Source organism: Doryrhamphus excisus, chromosome 8, assembly GCF_030265055.1.
Source record: "Doryrhamphus excisus isolate RoL2022-K1 chromosome 8, RoL_Dexc_1.0, whole genome shotgun sequence".
In the NCBI taxonomy this organism is placed as follows: Eukaryota; Metazoa; Chordata; class Actinopteri; order Syngnathiformes; family Syngnathidae; genus Doryrhamphus; species Doryrhamphus excisus.
Window position 1 is genome coordinate 3309282 of NC_080473.1, and position 15830 is coordinate 3325111.

The 15830-nt window shown below is 44.9% G+C and overlaps 3 protein-coding genes across 5 annotated transcripts in view; 1 reads left to right on the forward strand and 2 right to left on the reverse strand.

The window, feature by feature from the left end:
- timm50 (translocase of inner mitochondrial membrane 50 homolog (S. cerevisiae)) overlaps positions 1–4024 on the reverse strand; it is a 25316-nt gene extending 21292 nt beyond the window's left edge. The window contains exons 1-4 of one of the 3 annotated variants that reach the window (XM_058079628.1): positions 2896–3150; positions 2641–2809; positions 2411–2570; positions 839–870 (exon numbers count right to left, since the gene is read on the reverse strand). In XM_058079628.1, the coding sequence (XP_057935611.1) occupies positions 839–870; positions 2411–2570; positions 2641–2667 (219 nt within the window). In that variant the 5' untranslated portion in view covers positions 2668–2809; positions 2896–3150. Of the gene's footprint in view, positions 1–838; positions 871–1911; positions 1956–2410; positions 2571–2640; positions 2810–2895; positions 3151–3743 lie in introns of those variants that run through there. The other 2 variants (XM_058079627.1, XM_058079630.1) reach the window with 2 other exon arrangements.
- Positions 4025–4615: 591 nt separating this feature from the next.
- Positions 4616–13717, forward strand: clip3 (CAP-GLY domain containing linker protein 3). The gene is made up of 14 exons (XM_058079617.1): positions 4616–4765; positions 7398–7780; positions 8778–8917; positions 9046–9139; positions 9223–9384; positions 9457–9575; positions 9665–9901; positions 9987–10122; positions 10215–10358; positions 10432–10563; positions 10753–10876; positions 10952–11019; positions 11599–11671; positions 11750–13717. Exons 2-14 carry the CDS (start codon positions 7417–7419, stop codon positions 11802–11804), a joined length of 1848 nt encoding a protein of 615 aa, XP_057935600.1. The 5' UTR covers positions 4616–4765; positions 7398–7416; the 3' UTR covers positions 11805–13717.
- A 192-nt stretch (positions 13718–13909) lies between these two features.
- dharma lies at positions 13910–14782 on the reverse strand. Its single transcript, XM_058080508.1, has 3 exons — positions 14494–14782; positions 14217–14422; positions 13910–14100 (listed from the first exon to the last, which is right to left on the reverse strand). Exons 1-3 carry the CDS (start codon positions 14780–14782, stop codon positions 13984–13986), a joined length of 612 nt encoding a protein of 203 aa, XP_057936491.1. The 3' UTR covers positions 13910–13983.
- Between the last annotated feature and the right edge of the window lie 1048 nt (positions 14783–15830).

Genomic DNA, 15830 nt, shown 5'->3' on the forward strand with positions numbered 1-15830 from the left:
TTCATGTGCATTACAACCATCTATGGAACAGAATCTAAACTCTTCTATACTTTAGTCACAAGTCCAGTTTTTCTTTAAAAAGAAAATATATATCTATATAAAACATGCCCTGAGTCTAATTATAAAATATTAGCAAGATTGAATAGGATCTTTTCCTGTTTAAATTTATCCCAGGTGCGTTCTTTCAGCGCATGCTGAAAAGTTTAAAGAAAAAAACTTGGGGAAGCCGGTATCTCGTGATGTTGATGTTTACGCTTTACTGCGCATGCCCCATGGACTATGAAGACAAGTGATTAGAATATTCCTTTCCATGTATACCATTGTCTTCGTAAAAGTAATTTGGAAAGATTCGATTCAGAAAGAGGAAAAAACCCTCATGTAAACGTGGCTACTAAGCGCTGGAAGTGGGATAATTTGGGTTCTTTGATGGCTCTGACATTCCCAAAGTCACAGCTCAGCATGGCAAAACAGCTTGTATATATAAAAAAATGCTGTTGGCATGTCTGCGTGAAAGAGGCTCACGTCACACGTATGTGCCGCCTCATCAGCAGCACCATCGTGGCCACGCAGTGTCGACAAAAGGAGCCTTTAAAAAAAAAAAAAGGTGAGAAAAGTGTGCTCTCGCTCCAAAAGACATCACAGGCACCTGTGAAGTGTGTCCCTCACGCCGCCCACGTGACAGGAAGAGGATCTCCCACCTGTGATGGGGGTGGGGGTGGGGGAACGTGACACCGGCTCCCACCGCAAGCAGGACGTGAAAGAAGACGACCTTCACAACGGCATGCTGAAGTGTGCCGGCGAGGTGTGTGTGTGCGGCATGTGTGCGAATAAAACGTACCTGATTTCCTTGTTCGTCAACTGAATTGGTGCCTGAATAAAAAAAGACAGAGAAATGTGAATACAATGCACATTTGAAACTATGGATCAGGTTATATATTAAAACATGACAAGCATTTTTTTTTAGCAGACAGCAGCTTTCATCCAGTTTGGTGTAAATGATGGTGATGATGAATACAGTCTACATACATGGTCTCCTCATCACTTCTATCTTGTGTTAAGTTCTGATAAGTGTAGCAATTCTTAAGTTCAATACAATAAGAGGGCAAGTGTCAGATGTCAGCTGATCGACACCTTCACTGAGCTCCTGTGTGGTCACAATAAAACACACGGGCTCCAGGAGCAAAGGGCTGCTTTGACATTCCTAATACAATTACAAGTGCAGGGCTGTGATATTCCAACATCAACACTCCCATCACGTCCTTTTGTCTCTTTAGAACATTTGAAATGAACTTACAGGAACATGCGACGATAAGGAGGAGACTTACAGAAGATGTTGTCTGCATGCACGTCATTGCCTCCACAATGCATACTGATGGAGTGTAGTGACGCAAGTACAAAAACAAGCACACACAAACATGTGTGATGAACATCCAAGAGCACTGTGATCACCTCCTGGTATTTCCAGGATGTCACAAGTGGACTAAACCACACAAACCCACGTGCCATATATTCCGAGTATATGATATTCCAAATGTGCAAAACTGTTATTCCAAGGTAATGACAGGAGAACAAAGGGAGAGGCTGGCTGAAGGAAGCATGTGAGATGTCAGCAACATTTCCTGCAGCCTGATGATTCCTCATTCGCGCACAATAATTCCTTTCCCTGGAAAAAGTACCATTAAATCCAAATGAGGTTTGCGCACAAAATGAATAAAGAAGCCAGCAGATGAAAGTGTCACTCCAACAGTTCCCTGAACAGACAAATCTGGAATATCTGCTGTCCAAAATCGTTCCAAAATGTGACAAATACAACTCTCTATACTGTCTGACTAACGGACGTAGTGAGACTCATTTTATCTTGCAAATTCACACCGGTGCTCGCTCCGAGTGACAGTTGCAGGCTCCACCCACCTGGGGGGGCTGTCCCTCAGGCAGGAAGCAGCGGCGTGATAAGCCAATCACACCCCTCCATCTCTCCTGTCTCACCATTGAATGGGGATGATGGTGAAAGAGGGCTGCAGCTAGACGATGAACAGATCAACATCATTGTTTTAGACCATTCTGTCACTAAACAGCATTCGCTACGAATTTCACTTCAATCTGAATGTTTGTCAGACTATTTCCTGCAGCTCTGTTAGAAAGAAAATTATAAAATTCAAATGCCATATCCCACACTTTGCAGCTAAATCTACGCCTAATGATGACCTGGAATCTGTGGAGCCCAGCAAAATGCAGTGCAACGCAGGGTGCAAGAATATGCATCTATTGGTGTTAGTCACAAAGTGGAACCAGTTTACATTCACACGTCAGAGAAGCAAGACTGGGTACAATGTCGAACTCCAGCCTTGCCCTGCTGTCGCTCTCCACGAACCACTGCAGTAAGACAAACAAGATGAACAAGTCCACTCACCAAATATGTAGACGATGCTAACAGCCCCACCGAGACCCATTAGTCCAGCCAACCTGAAGACGATCTTCTTGGCATAGGCCGTGTTCTCCTTTTGCTTCTTGTCCCCCCCGGTCTGCTCTCCGTCGTCCTCAGCTTTACCTGCCTCTGAAGGAGACTGGCCCTGGATGAAAGAATGTGTTGACGACAAGTCAGCTCACAAATATGTTGCAAAGAGAAGCGTTCACTGACACCTGGACATAGTGAATGCTGTCTTCCATGGCTGTGACACTATGCCGTAGTAATGAAGGAGATATTCCCAGGCTTCTATCATTCTTCGTCACGAGTGAACAATGGCTAGATGTGGAGAAGGGCTGATTCTAATCGAATAAGTACAACAGTCACTTATTTCAAATGTCGATCCTAAATGGGAGGAAAAGGTGTCAACATCAAGCTAGCAGGAGGGCTTGGAGGAGGAGAGGGCCGTTTATTACAGGGAGCTCACTTACATGCAATTTTTCATCATTAGCAAGTGGTCTTGAGATATGAGACATAACCCCCACCAATAGTGGAGCTGTAGTACGTGTGGGGCTAAGAAGGTGAGCTAAATACGCCTAAGAGAGTGGGCTAAAAAGGTAGGCTACGAACCTATTCTCAAGGGGCGGACTAAAGGGTTGGGGTAAGAAGTAGAAAAGAGCTCCGGGAAGAAAATAGGCTAAGGAAGGGCTCTACAGTAGTGGACGGGGGTGGTGGGGGGAGGAGGGAAAGGGATCTTCACATCCAACAAACCTTCACCGTTAGCATCATTTGATTAACAACTCCAACATACAAGGGCAGCGTGCTAGCAGGGTGCTGCCATCAAGGGTGACCAGATGAAGCTCCGGTTATGACACTAGCTGACATAATGCTCACTGTCATCACTAACTGGCGTCACAAGCACACATTCAACAACACTGAGATGTACCACCAGGTGCTGTTTCTCTTTCGTAATGATTAACTTTAGGAAAACCCAGAATTACAGTCAATGACAGTGCTAGCATGCTAACCGTGGACTACTAGCTAACCTAAGCGACGGTTCCTTCTATTCGATTTTTTCAAGGACAGCTTTCTATTTACAACGTTTCTCGATGTAAGTGATCATGGTAACAATGCTGTGTGTTTGTCCCTGTGTCTCGGTGAAATATATTTGGACGTGAAATAACCTAACAGCAGGTTGGCCATTCCAATACAGTGATTTGTTTTATTCACCAGTGCGTCTCAAATTGGTTGGTTAGCAACCTTGTGCTACAGTGTGGTCGCGTTTTCTCTTTTGCACCCTGCTGACGTTGACGTTTTGAACAAATCAAGCGCCCCTCACCTGACTCTGCTGTTGGAGCTTCTCCTGGAGAATCGCTTGGGCCAGACCACCCGTCGCACCCCCCTGCCCGGCAGGCGGTTTGTCCGTGGAAAGTGTCCGTACGATGTCCACTACAGTGGGCGTAGACGTGCCCGCCACCCCGCTCCTGAGCCTGAGCCTGAGGAGGCCCCGGCTCGCTCGCACACACATGGGGAACACACACGTTGCCGACATCTTGGATGGCAGTTGCCGGTGAGCGCCTACGACTCCAAGCGAAAGGACAAAGCCCCCCGATTGGCTACGTGTAGTTTGAGTGACAGGCGTGACATCCACTCAGCACGGAGGAGGTCTTTGAGACGACAAGTAGGCGCGTCCTCAGTTTATCTTCCAATCGGAAGCAAGAATACGTCTGACCTTCGATTGTGACACAATTCTGGCGACACAATTCTGCCATGTTGGTTAAGGGCACAGTCCCAAAGTTAAACTAATATTTCCTCTATCGGAATTAATTACCTCAATGTGCATAATTAAAAGTAGGATAAATATGAATATTAATAAATATGAATATAAATAGAAATATTAATACATCAACATTTGTGATTTCACGTGGTTTTGTACGACTTTTTTAATACAGTTTGCACAGTTTGACAGTTCGTGTACGGAAAGCATATGAGTAGAAATTTATTCTCAAAAACATTTGAGGGAAAAAAATCAAAAGTGTTTCAATGTCAGTGTTTCACATTAGACGATTAACAACCTGGGCACGTGGTTCTTCTGGCTGCTACGCGTCCTAACGTTTTTTTTTGTCTTCACATTCATGTCCCATGGTTAGAACAAACAACACACCTAAACTATTGTAAATATCTAAATAACTTTTTAAATGATAACAATAACAAACAACATGGGTTGGGAAGGGGGAGGGGGCAGAGATAGAGGGAGCGAGAGAGAGAGAGAGGTCCAGCATCATCATCACCATCCTCATCCTCAACCTCGGTGTCGTTTGAGAGAGGATCGTCGCCTAGCAGCAAGTGGCTTGTTTACAGGTAAAAAAAATCATGTTTATCTTGATCGAATAAGATGATTCAGAGTCAGGTTTGTGTGTGTGTGGGGGGGGGGGGGTGCGTGCGCGGTCACGATGATGAAGATGTGGAGGAGGAATGGTGGCGTTGTTCACGTAACATCAATTATTCTCTTTCGCAATTATCATAAACCATCGTTTTATTTTTAAATGTCGTATTTCGTCGTCATATATCATTCTCCCGTGGCGTGTGCGTGTGCGTTTGTGGCAGCGGGGCGTTTTTTTCCCCTCTCATGTTTGCTGCGCACATTGGCCCGAAGCTGAAAGCCAGCCCTTCATTTTGTTTTGTTAGCTACGCAGGACAGTAGAAGTGGACCCGAATATGCTGCATTTGTTTGTGCTTCTTGGAGCGATTTGTGTGTGTGAGAGAGAGGTCGCGTTGGATGTAAAATGGAGGCTGAGAGGAGGAGGATGGGGATGTTGCCGTGGCCTCCATGCATGGTGCATCCCCCCTCACACACACACACACAAAAGTATATATGCTGTACATCTACATTCAAATGTCCTACAGAAGTCGGAAGAGGCCAGGGTGGTTGTCTCGCCTGTCAATATTCCAATATACTGACAATAATGATCGATCTAGTACATTCATTCATTCATTTTCTACCGCTTTTCGTCATGAGGGTCACGGGGGGGGGGGTGCTGGAGCCTATCCCAGTTGTCTTCGGGCGAGAGGCAGGGTACACCCTGGACTGGTGGCCAGCCAATCACAGGGCACATATAGACAAACAACCATTCACACTCACATTCATACCTATGAATGTATGTGCAAGCCATTGAAATGGTGGCTATAAGGCAATGTCGGTCAGTCAGTCCGAGGAGTGTAGACATAAGCGGGTTCCACATAAGCGGAATTGATATTAATAGCCCTGATGGTGTAATGGGAGGGTTGTATCAGGAATTTGGGCTTGGTGGGGGAAGAAAATTTACTTTGTGTTGTATTTGCACATGTGTTGCCATGGAGAGATATGTTCCGGGGTTGGTAAGGAAAAGGAGTGACGGACAGGAAGTGAGGAGAAAAAACGTATGTTGTTGGAGTTAGTTGTGGCGTGGGATACAGTAGCCTTTGTAGGAATTGTTGCTTTTTGGACCTTAATAAAAAAATGGCTGTTGTTCTGCCAAACGTTCTGGTGTTTGGCCGAGTACAGTGTTACCGTACGGTTAATTGGTTCCAGACCCGACCGTGATAAGATAATTTCCATAAAGTTGGATTCCTTATTTATAAATGGAAATATTCATTCATTCATTTTCTACCGCTGATACACCCTGGACTGGTGGCCAGCCAATCACAGGGCACATATAGACAAACAACCATTCACACTCACATTCATACCTATGGACAATTTGGAGTCGCCAATTAACCTAGCATGTTTTTGGAATGTGGGAGGAAACCGGAGTACCCGGAGAAAACCCACGCAAGCACGGGGAGAACATGCAAACTCCACACAGAGATGGCCGAGGGTGGGATTGAACCGGATCTCCTAGCTGTGAGGTCTATGCGTTAACCACTTGACCGCCGTGCAGCCTCTAAATGGAAATATTTTGTTGTTAAAGCTTAGAAAGCCTTCTACTGATTTTAACATTAATAGAGCCCTCATGAAATAACACCCGTTTAGTCAGCATTACTCTCCTATTAATTAATATAGTAGACATAATGAGAGAAAATAAGACACATAAAGCATGAATGAGACAATATAGACTCACACATGTTAGCATTGGGAGAGTTTACTTTGGTTTATGTACATTACTTCCTACCGTGGCTATTGTCTCATCAATGTAACATCACTGACTGAAGCATACTTTGATGGAGACTTTATTAGGTACGCTGTTGAACGCGATCCAACACTATCATTGCTATCTGACACATCACACATCCTGTAAGTCGAGGACAGTTTGTTTAACATGTGTGCGTCCACGCTGATGCAGACGGTCGTGTTGCATAACTTCACCCATGCGAGAGCACACATTGTACACACATAAAGAACATGTCAGCTGTATCACTGCATCATTGAAGCATGCAGGCGTTCTGGGTTTAAAATGAGCATCAGTTGTAGTTTGTTGTTGAGACGCTTGCTTACACGTGGACGCATGATGCAATGGACGGCAACAGTCAGGGTTGTTTCGCATGGAGCTGAGACAGCACACATCGATAGCTTACACAACAGCAACAATTCTGCTGTTGTGTACTACAGTGACGTCTCCTTTGACACACAGCAGTGAAAGCAGGCTTTTTTTTTCTTTCAGAGACCGTCTGAATGGTTGTGACTGCAGGAAGTGTGAGGTTCCATCAAATAAATATGAAGCTAAATTGTAAAACACCAATTAAAAGCATCATGAAAAGCATTTATCATCTGGTGAAAGATGCTTTGGCAGTTTTTAGCTTGTGAAAGGAGAGGACGAGTGTGTGAGGAAGGGAGCGGCTACTGTTGTCCATTTGCTAAGTGCGGTGTTGACTTTCAATCAGATGGACAAAGACGTGTTGGTGTTTGCTTCTCTGCAGCCTCATTACCTTCATTGTTTCATTGCTCCTCCACGTACTGACTGAGGGAAAAAGAAAAGTGGCTTCATGTTTATCTGCATCTTTATCTGCCTCACAGGCCCACAGCTTCACTTATCATGACTAAGGAGGAGAACCTGGAGATGCAGGAGAAGGAGAGGCACGACCGGGAGGAGCAGGAGGACGGGAGGGTCCAGAGGGAGGAGGATGAGGAGCTGACGGAGGAAGAGGAGGATGAGGATGAAGAGGACGAGGAATATGAGATAGACGAGGGGAGGGAGAGTGAGGAGAGAACGGAGGAGGAGCAGGCGGAGGAAGGTGAAGAGCGCGAGGAGGAGGAGCAGAAGCCAGTGGATAGTCAATGTGATCCTCCTCTGGAGACCGAGCCTCTGTCGGTGTCTGCGCTCCACAGTCCCGTCCAGGAGCCCCGACGTCGAGCTATGGTGCACCCCTCGGCCCAGGCACCCCTTCCCAAAGACTATGGTACGCCATAACACAAGAAATACTACTTTACATTCATAGTTACCATCTTAAATGTACACTATCTTACATCCTGTCACATCTGAAATATACACTCTTATACAGTAATCCCTCATTTATCACTATTTGGTTCGAGACCCGACTGTGATAATGAAATTTCCGCAAAGTAGGATTCCTTATATATAAATGCAATACTTTTGTAATTAGAGAATAGAAAGCCTGTTTAAGACCTTCAATATATGGTTTTTAATATGATTAGAGGTCTCTAGACATGAAATAACACCCCTATAGTCACCTTTACACTCCTAATACCCAATATAGTAGACATCATAACAGAAAATAAGCAATTCATGGAAAAAGTAAGACTCCTGTTTGTGTTGCTGTTAACATTTTCTGGACATGTGGAGAACAGGAAGGGTTCAGAGATGACGGGGGTTCAGAGTTGAGTTTTAGCTAGGAGTGGATTACAACTGCAACAGTAGTCCTTGTTGTTATTATTCTGCCAGTTGTGAGATCATTTAAATCTGTAGCAATCAAATGTGATGCAGTAACATTACTGACATCTAGTGGCCGGTATAGAATCATCACAGCGTCTTTGAATGCATATTCTGAATGTCTTACTATATGTATATATTAGCATATTTTTAATGCTTGAAAGTGCTAAATCTGGGCCAAAAGTACAAAATTTTAAGTTTTAAATTTTAAATGCTTAAACATGCTTTTTTTTTACTAATAGGTTGTAGTCACAAAACGGCATGATGTATTAATTCATATATCTAAAAAAAAAAACCTGATAGATAGAGTGAAGCTGGGAAATTCGAACCGTGATATGGCGAGGCTCGACTGTAAACTTGTCACTATGTTACATACTGTCCTACCACCTTAAATGTACGCTACCTTACATGCACACTTACATGCATACGTGGATACTGTTATACCACCCTAAACCCTAAATACCGCTACCGTGAATCCACATTAAACCTGTTTGTGTGGTCCTCAGCCTTCACCTTCTTCGACCCCAATGACCCCGCCTGTTTGGAGATCCTCATGGACCCTCGCACCACCATCCCCGAGCTCTTTGCCATCGTGCGTCAGTGGGTTCCCCAGGTGCAGCACAAGATCGACGTAATCGGAAACGAGGTTAGAAACCGCGCCGATCCCTGCTGGTCCCGGTCTATTAAACGCTGTGGACAACAATCAGTCTATTAAAACAGAGTACTTCTTATAATGTGACCAAACAATGGTTCGCATGTGTCTCTGTGTGTTAGATCCTGAAACGCGGCTGCCATGTGAACGACCGTGACGGTCTGACGGACATGACGCTGCTTCACTACAGCTGCAAGGCCGGTGCACACGGCGTTGGTGAGATGTTGACGATGGAAGTCTGCAGAACTGTCGGTGTAAATGTGGACCTGGTCTCAGGGTGGTCTTCTGTGTGCGTACAGGCGACCCGGCAGCGGCACTGCGTCTCACCAGCCAGTTGATGTCTCTCGGTGCCGATGTGAGTTTGAGGAGCCGCTGGACAAACATGAACGCTCTGCACTACGCCGCCTACTTTGACGTCCCAGAACTGGTTCGAGTTCTGCTCAAAGCTGCCAAACCCAGAGGTAGACACTGGAGGACATGTGTCCACCATCAGGACCATGAGGCGTCTTCTAACGTCCTGTGTTGTCTCGCAGTCTTGAACTCCACGTGTAGTGACTTCCACTACGGAACGGCGCTGCACATTGCCGCGTCCAACCTGTGCCTGGGCGCAGTCAAATGTCTGCTGGAGCACGGCGCCAACCCCACCGTCCGGGTCAGAACTTGACTCTTATTATTCTCTCAAAGACATAGTCTTGAAATCAAATGATGGAGTCTTCTTGGCCACTCGCTCTCTCTCTACAGAACGAGAAGGGCCAGGTCCCAGCAGAAGTGGTCCCCGACCCGATGGATATGAGTCTGGACAAGGCGGAGGCCGCCATGGTGGCTAAAGAGCTGAAGCAGCTGTTGCTGGACGCCGTCCCCCTGAGCTGTAACCTTCCCAGGGCCACGCTGCCTAACTACGACAACATTCCCGGGAATCTAATGCTGTCCTCGCTGGGGATGAAGCTGGGGGACCGCGTGCTTCTGGACGACATGAAGGTCAGAATAGCATAGAAATTACCACAGAACAACGACACACGGCTGCACAGAACCACAACTTCACCAACTGTCTACTTGTTTTCAGAACGGGACTTTGAGGTTCTGCGGTACCACAGAGTTTGCAAGTGGTCAGTGGGTCGGCGTAGAGCTGGACGAGCCAGAGGGAAAGAACGACGGCAGCGTTGGTGGAGTTCGCTACTTCATCTGCCCACCTAAACTAGGTAACATCTGACCATGTCGCCATTGACATTTCCCTGCCAGGAGTGGGATCTGCAGCCCCACAACTAAGTTAAAACTATTTTCTGGTCGGCAGGGATTTTTGCTCCGGTGTCAAAGATCTCCAAGGCTGTGGACCAGACAGCTTCCTCCGTCACATCCACCCCCAGGACTCCACGCATGGACCTGGCATCACGTCTCGCAGGGAAGACCAAGAAGGATAAGGAAAAGAAGGAGAAAGGCAAGTATCTTCGGGAGCATGAGAATCATGTCCAGTGAGAAGAACTAGTGCTGAACTGTACGTGTGTGGACAGCCTTGAAGAAAAAATCATCAGTGGTCAGTCTGGATCCTGAAGGACTGAACATCGAGGTGGGAGATCAGGTCCTGGTGGCCGGACAGAAGCACGGCATTGTTCGCTTCTTTGGAAAAACAGACTTTGCTCCAGGTATGTCTGTATTCATTTTTGAGTCCAAGGCTAAGCCATGAGCCTCAGAAGAAGTGGTGTCCCTCAGGGCTATGTCTTAAGAACATGGGTGTTTCCTATCTGAACTAAATCCTTTGCTCATTTACCGTCAATGCTAAGAACTTTCAGTTGCATCCAAGGTGTTGAGAAGTAGACATTTACTTCTTGCAGGTTTCTGGTTTGGTGTCGAGCTGGACCAGCCCACAGGCAAACACGACGGCTCTGTGTTTGGAGTGCGCTACTTCAGCTGCCTGCCCAAATATGGAGTGTTTGCGCCACCATCACGGGTCCAGAGGTGAGAGCTTTTATTTCTGATTCTTATCAAAGGAATTGAAGTCACAGAAGACATCTTGATTGTCTTTTCTTCCAGGATTGGAGGACCTAAAGACGCCTCACAGAATGACAACTCCATGGTGAAGAAAGTTCACCAAGTCACCAGTAAGTGTTTTCTTCTTGTGAACATAAGCACCTTGCGTACATCCAGGGTATGTACTCCATGAATGAACGGGTCAAAAGAACCAGTTCTTTTTTTGTGAACGGAATGAACTAGGTCACCGCCCTAAAATACCCGTTCAGTTTCAAATCCTTTTTTTTTTGATTGACTGGAGAGTCAGTTTACCGTTCCTTTTGCCGGGCGGGACTATCTGCGTGCTTGCCTGTTTTATCCTATCGTCGCACTTTGCTCTGTGGGTGGGGTTAGCTGACTGAAAGACCGAGACCGAGAGATTGACCGACACTGTTGGTGAACTTGTTCATTCTGTTCACAAACAGAACTAGTTCTTTTGACTCGTTTGTTCATGACTGACACACCACTAGTCATCACGTTGCGCTGTTGAGTGGGAACAAAACGTGAACATGAGTGAACGGACTGACTCGACACGGCTGACCGGCTCTCGGAAATCACAGGCTAACAACCAATTGACCGAAATGAACTGATCTTTTTACTGAATGAACCGGATTGATCCGGTTCACTGAAATGAACGTTTTTTGCCCACCATAATGTTTGCCTCCCTGCAGTGTCGCAGCCCAAGCGTAACTTCAACACTGTACGTTCTCCGAAAGATCTGACCTCCGAAAGCTCCATATCCAGGTGAGGTCACGCATCACGTGGATGCGAAGATGGCAGGTGCTCATCAATCTTCCTCCAACTGGTCTTCCTTTGCTTCAGGTTGCTCTTCTGCTGCTGGTTTCCGTGGATGCTGCGAGCTGAGATGCAGTCCTAACCACACCGCTGTCCTCCTGCTAGCGAACAATCGTTGTTGTCCGTCCAACCCGGTGAAAGCTTCCACTTTCTTGCTCTCAGTCCACTTTCTTCTTTAAATCTTTAGTGCCTTGTTGAAATCTTGATCCAATGTTCCTGCTAAAGAACCCCACTCACCTGAGGTATTTTCTTCATTAGCATCTCACCTCCCGGCTTACCTTGTTCTTTGTTTACTAGGCTAACAACATAGCTTGTGATTTTAGCGCTCCGCGTGGTTTGCCTCGAATTTTAGAGAGGAACATTGTTGGTTTGTGTATCAAAACAATTCTAATATGTGCTGCTGACAGTGACTATAATTAGCCTTCAGTGTTCATCTTGTCTGCTTCTTTCGCAACATGAAAACAGAAGATCTCCCAACCAGTCCCGGAAACTTTGTGACTTTGTATTCTCTGCTCAAACTCTAGAGGCACTGTTTTTTGGGTAAAGTCAAAGGCCGCAACTCTCGCTAATTGTATATTGTTAGCTTCCTTCGTCGCGAGCAAACAAATTAGAATTAAAGAGAAAACCGATCCATGATGACATCAGTTAGCAACTTCTAGCATCTTTTAGGACCGCCAGTAGCTACTTTACAGTATGACATTGGCAACACTGCTCCCGACACGGTCCGGAGAAGACCTAGTTAGCATGTTAGCTAGCCACCAGAGTAGGGTATGACATCTTTAGATTTCCCTCAAACAGAATAAATAAGCTTTTTTTGCTGCTTCCTGTCTGAAGACATCTTAAGAAGCATAGATGTGCCACATCAAGCTAGGAAGTGAACGACGGAGGCGGCAATGAAGCAAACAAGAGCCAGTTAGATGTCGTCACAACTAAACTTTATTTAACAAACAAAGGCCATGTAGTTAATCATCCCAAACAATGAAAATAATAAGTCTTAAAAGTCTGCCTTTAATGAAAGCGTATTATGACTGCGCATTACAAACAGCTTTACACTTTCAATATTTGATGGTGATAATCAGCCCAGCAGTCACTGAATGACTTGAAAGAGGGCCTACAAGGATTCCAACGTTTGCGAGGCCTTCAGATGAAGCCTTCATTTTCCCTTTAGCGTCATTAACATTCGTTTCTTCATTAGCTTCATGTTGCCATAGTGCAAGCCGCCTTGTCATGATTTCGCTCATTGAAGCTCCTCTGAGCCGCTGACCGCTTGGAGGTCATGTACTGCTTTTGGCCACTAGATGTCACTAGTTCGTAGTTCTAGATTTATAGGTCTATCATAATACTGTATATGAGATTAGCTTGTACTTAACTTGTAGCTCTTGTCAATTTATTTTAAAGGACCACACCGATTGACTCTGGTCGGCACACAAAATTTTATTTTACATGTACTACTGTACTTATCAGTGTATTTACTAGTAAACAAAGCAAGCAGACATGAAAAAAGTCAGCAATCATCTTCTTCTTCGTGTTTGTGTTGTCAATATGTATTGACAAAGTGGGTTTACGGACATATACTTTATGTATATATTGTATGTATATATATATATATATATATATATACACATAGTATATACACACAGTATATATATATATACACTTTTTTGGTCCTTCCCACTAACTACCTGTTTATTGTATGTACTGTATAGCCTTATTGTTTCAATAACCTCACCAAGTGTACTTTTAGTTCTTTTGTGGGTTTTTTTGGTGTTTGGTTCCAGTCCAAACCAAAGTGTGTGTTTGTGTGTGTGTGTGTGTGTGTGTGAGAGAGAGAGCAATGTTAAGGAGGAGACAGAGCGTAGTGATGCCAACATAAAGTCACTGCATGCTGTGTACTTTGTTCACTTGTCTTTAAGCATGGAAACGCATCCAATAACAACTACTGTGCCGACTCAGTCAATATTCTACTAAATAAAGTGATTTGATGTTGCTTTTCTATTTCTTTTTACGCTTATTTCAACGCGGCCCTCACCTCTACACACTAAAATGCTGGGTTAAGTTTTCTTATTTGATTTTCCTGGCGAGCCGATGCCATTTTTTGTGATGATAGTAACAATAATTAGCAGCAATCTAGTGGGTTCCAAATGAACATTTATTGAGAAATGTTACAAAACACATGATTTCCTCTTGAATAAATTAAAAAAAAAAGAAACAATGGCTAAGACAGCATTCGTGTGAGCTGACCTTCAACCCTGGCAGGGGAGTCAGAGGAAGGTTCTGAGGAGCTTCTCGGTTCCTGCGCTGGGAGGCGGGGAATGTGCTTTGACCTTTGAACCGCTACACTGACGCTTCCTCCTGGCCCTGCGGTTCTTGAACCAAACCTACCCGGGAGACAAAATAACACATTTTAGAATAGAAGATGACGATTTGGCGCCCCCCGTGGCCACTCGGGCAATAACATCCTGCTTAGCGCCCCTGTTGAGGGTGCTCAACTCACCCTGACGGTCTCCTCGCTTAGGCCCGCGCTCCTGGCCACCTGTGCACGCGCCTCCAGTGGAGGGTAGTCGGTGATGGAGAACAGGGACTCCAGATGTTTGGTCTGATAGTCTGTGAAGACTGTCCTCATCCGCGTCTTCTGGCGCAGCAGCTGACCTGGAGGTCCTGCCGGGCGGTAGCCATGGTAACCAGACAACGCCTTCACATCTACACGAGGAGGACATGTTAGTCACGTTTAGCTGACAAAGATACAGAGTTTAGTCCAAAGCAAAATGTACCTGCAGAGTCCGGGCTGAAGGAAACGAACATGGAGGAGTTCTGGTAGAAGTTGCAAGCTTCTGTGTGCTGGAGGCCGACACGATAAGGGTAGAACGTTTCTCCGAAGTACTGTAAGCAGGCCGGTATTGGAACCGGAGCTGCTGGTCTCATGTTCGCAGATTCCACGCCGAATCCTGTATGCGGCACATCATGGGGGTCCGGGGCGAAGCCGGGTCCGGTCGGCTTGTGTCCGAGCTCCAGGGAGAGGATGCGCTCGATGCTGAAGTCCGACAGTCTGTTCTGCTCCATAATGGCCTGTTGCGTAGATCTCAGAGAAAGTTCACTCTCGGAAGTTTAAGAGGTTTATGAGTTGTGGAGGTCCAGCGGGGTCTAGTTTTAAAGTGGAGTGGTGCCGCCATCAAACACCTGGATGATGTTTAATCTGTTAATGAGCCGCTTGAACTCTCATCAAACATTCATTGATGCTGCTTTCACTGCTGAAAGTTCATTAACACAACACAGCGTTTTAGTTTCACTGTTTAACAATCTCATTCTTTGCGGTTCACATTCATTCATCGATTCTCTTCTTCTGTTGTAAACATGTTTAGATATTTGTCATATCGACACAAAATAATAGAAAACATGAAGACATTGTGTGCAAACAAGCAGCAGCTGTAGTGTTGGACGCAATGAATAATAATTCTCTTGACTTGGAGGGAAAGAAATTAGATGCAGTAACACTGAATTTCCAATAAGTGTCGCCAAAGGACAGCCGGACAATGACGTGGTTCATTTGAAGGACGCCAACTCTCAAACCTTATTGATTGTGTTACTGATTGGATTCGTAAAGTTTTGTCCACGCACATTTCTTGTCACTTCCACGTGAAAACAGCACGTCATGGTTAATACATTAGTGCCTAACTTATAATCATCAACATGTATTTATGAATGAGGATTTGTACTCCAGGACTGAATTATTTATACATTAATTTTTAATCTCTCTTATTTTCAACTTATTTACATGTATTATTTATTTGATTTCGTTCTTTTTAGTTTTTAGTAGTTTAGTTTTTTAGTAGTTTATTTTTAGTAATACAGTCTAGTTCTTTCTACTGGTTACAATTAAATACCGGATATGACCACCAAAAACACACAAAACCACTGTGCATTATTGTAAGTGTTAACCAATTAAATTTATGAAGGAGGTATTATTTTACCCATTCAATTGTTTGAGAAATTAAACAGCTACTATTTTTTAAAATTATTTACCACATATTCGTGTGCACGAGCACTCTGACGTCACGTAATGCGTTCTTCTAAATGTTCCATCTTCAATAAAAAACATGAAAGGTACAAA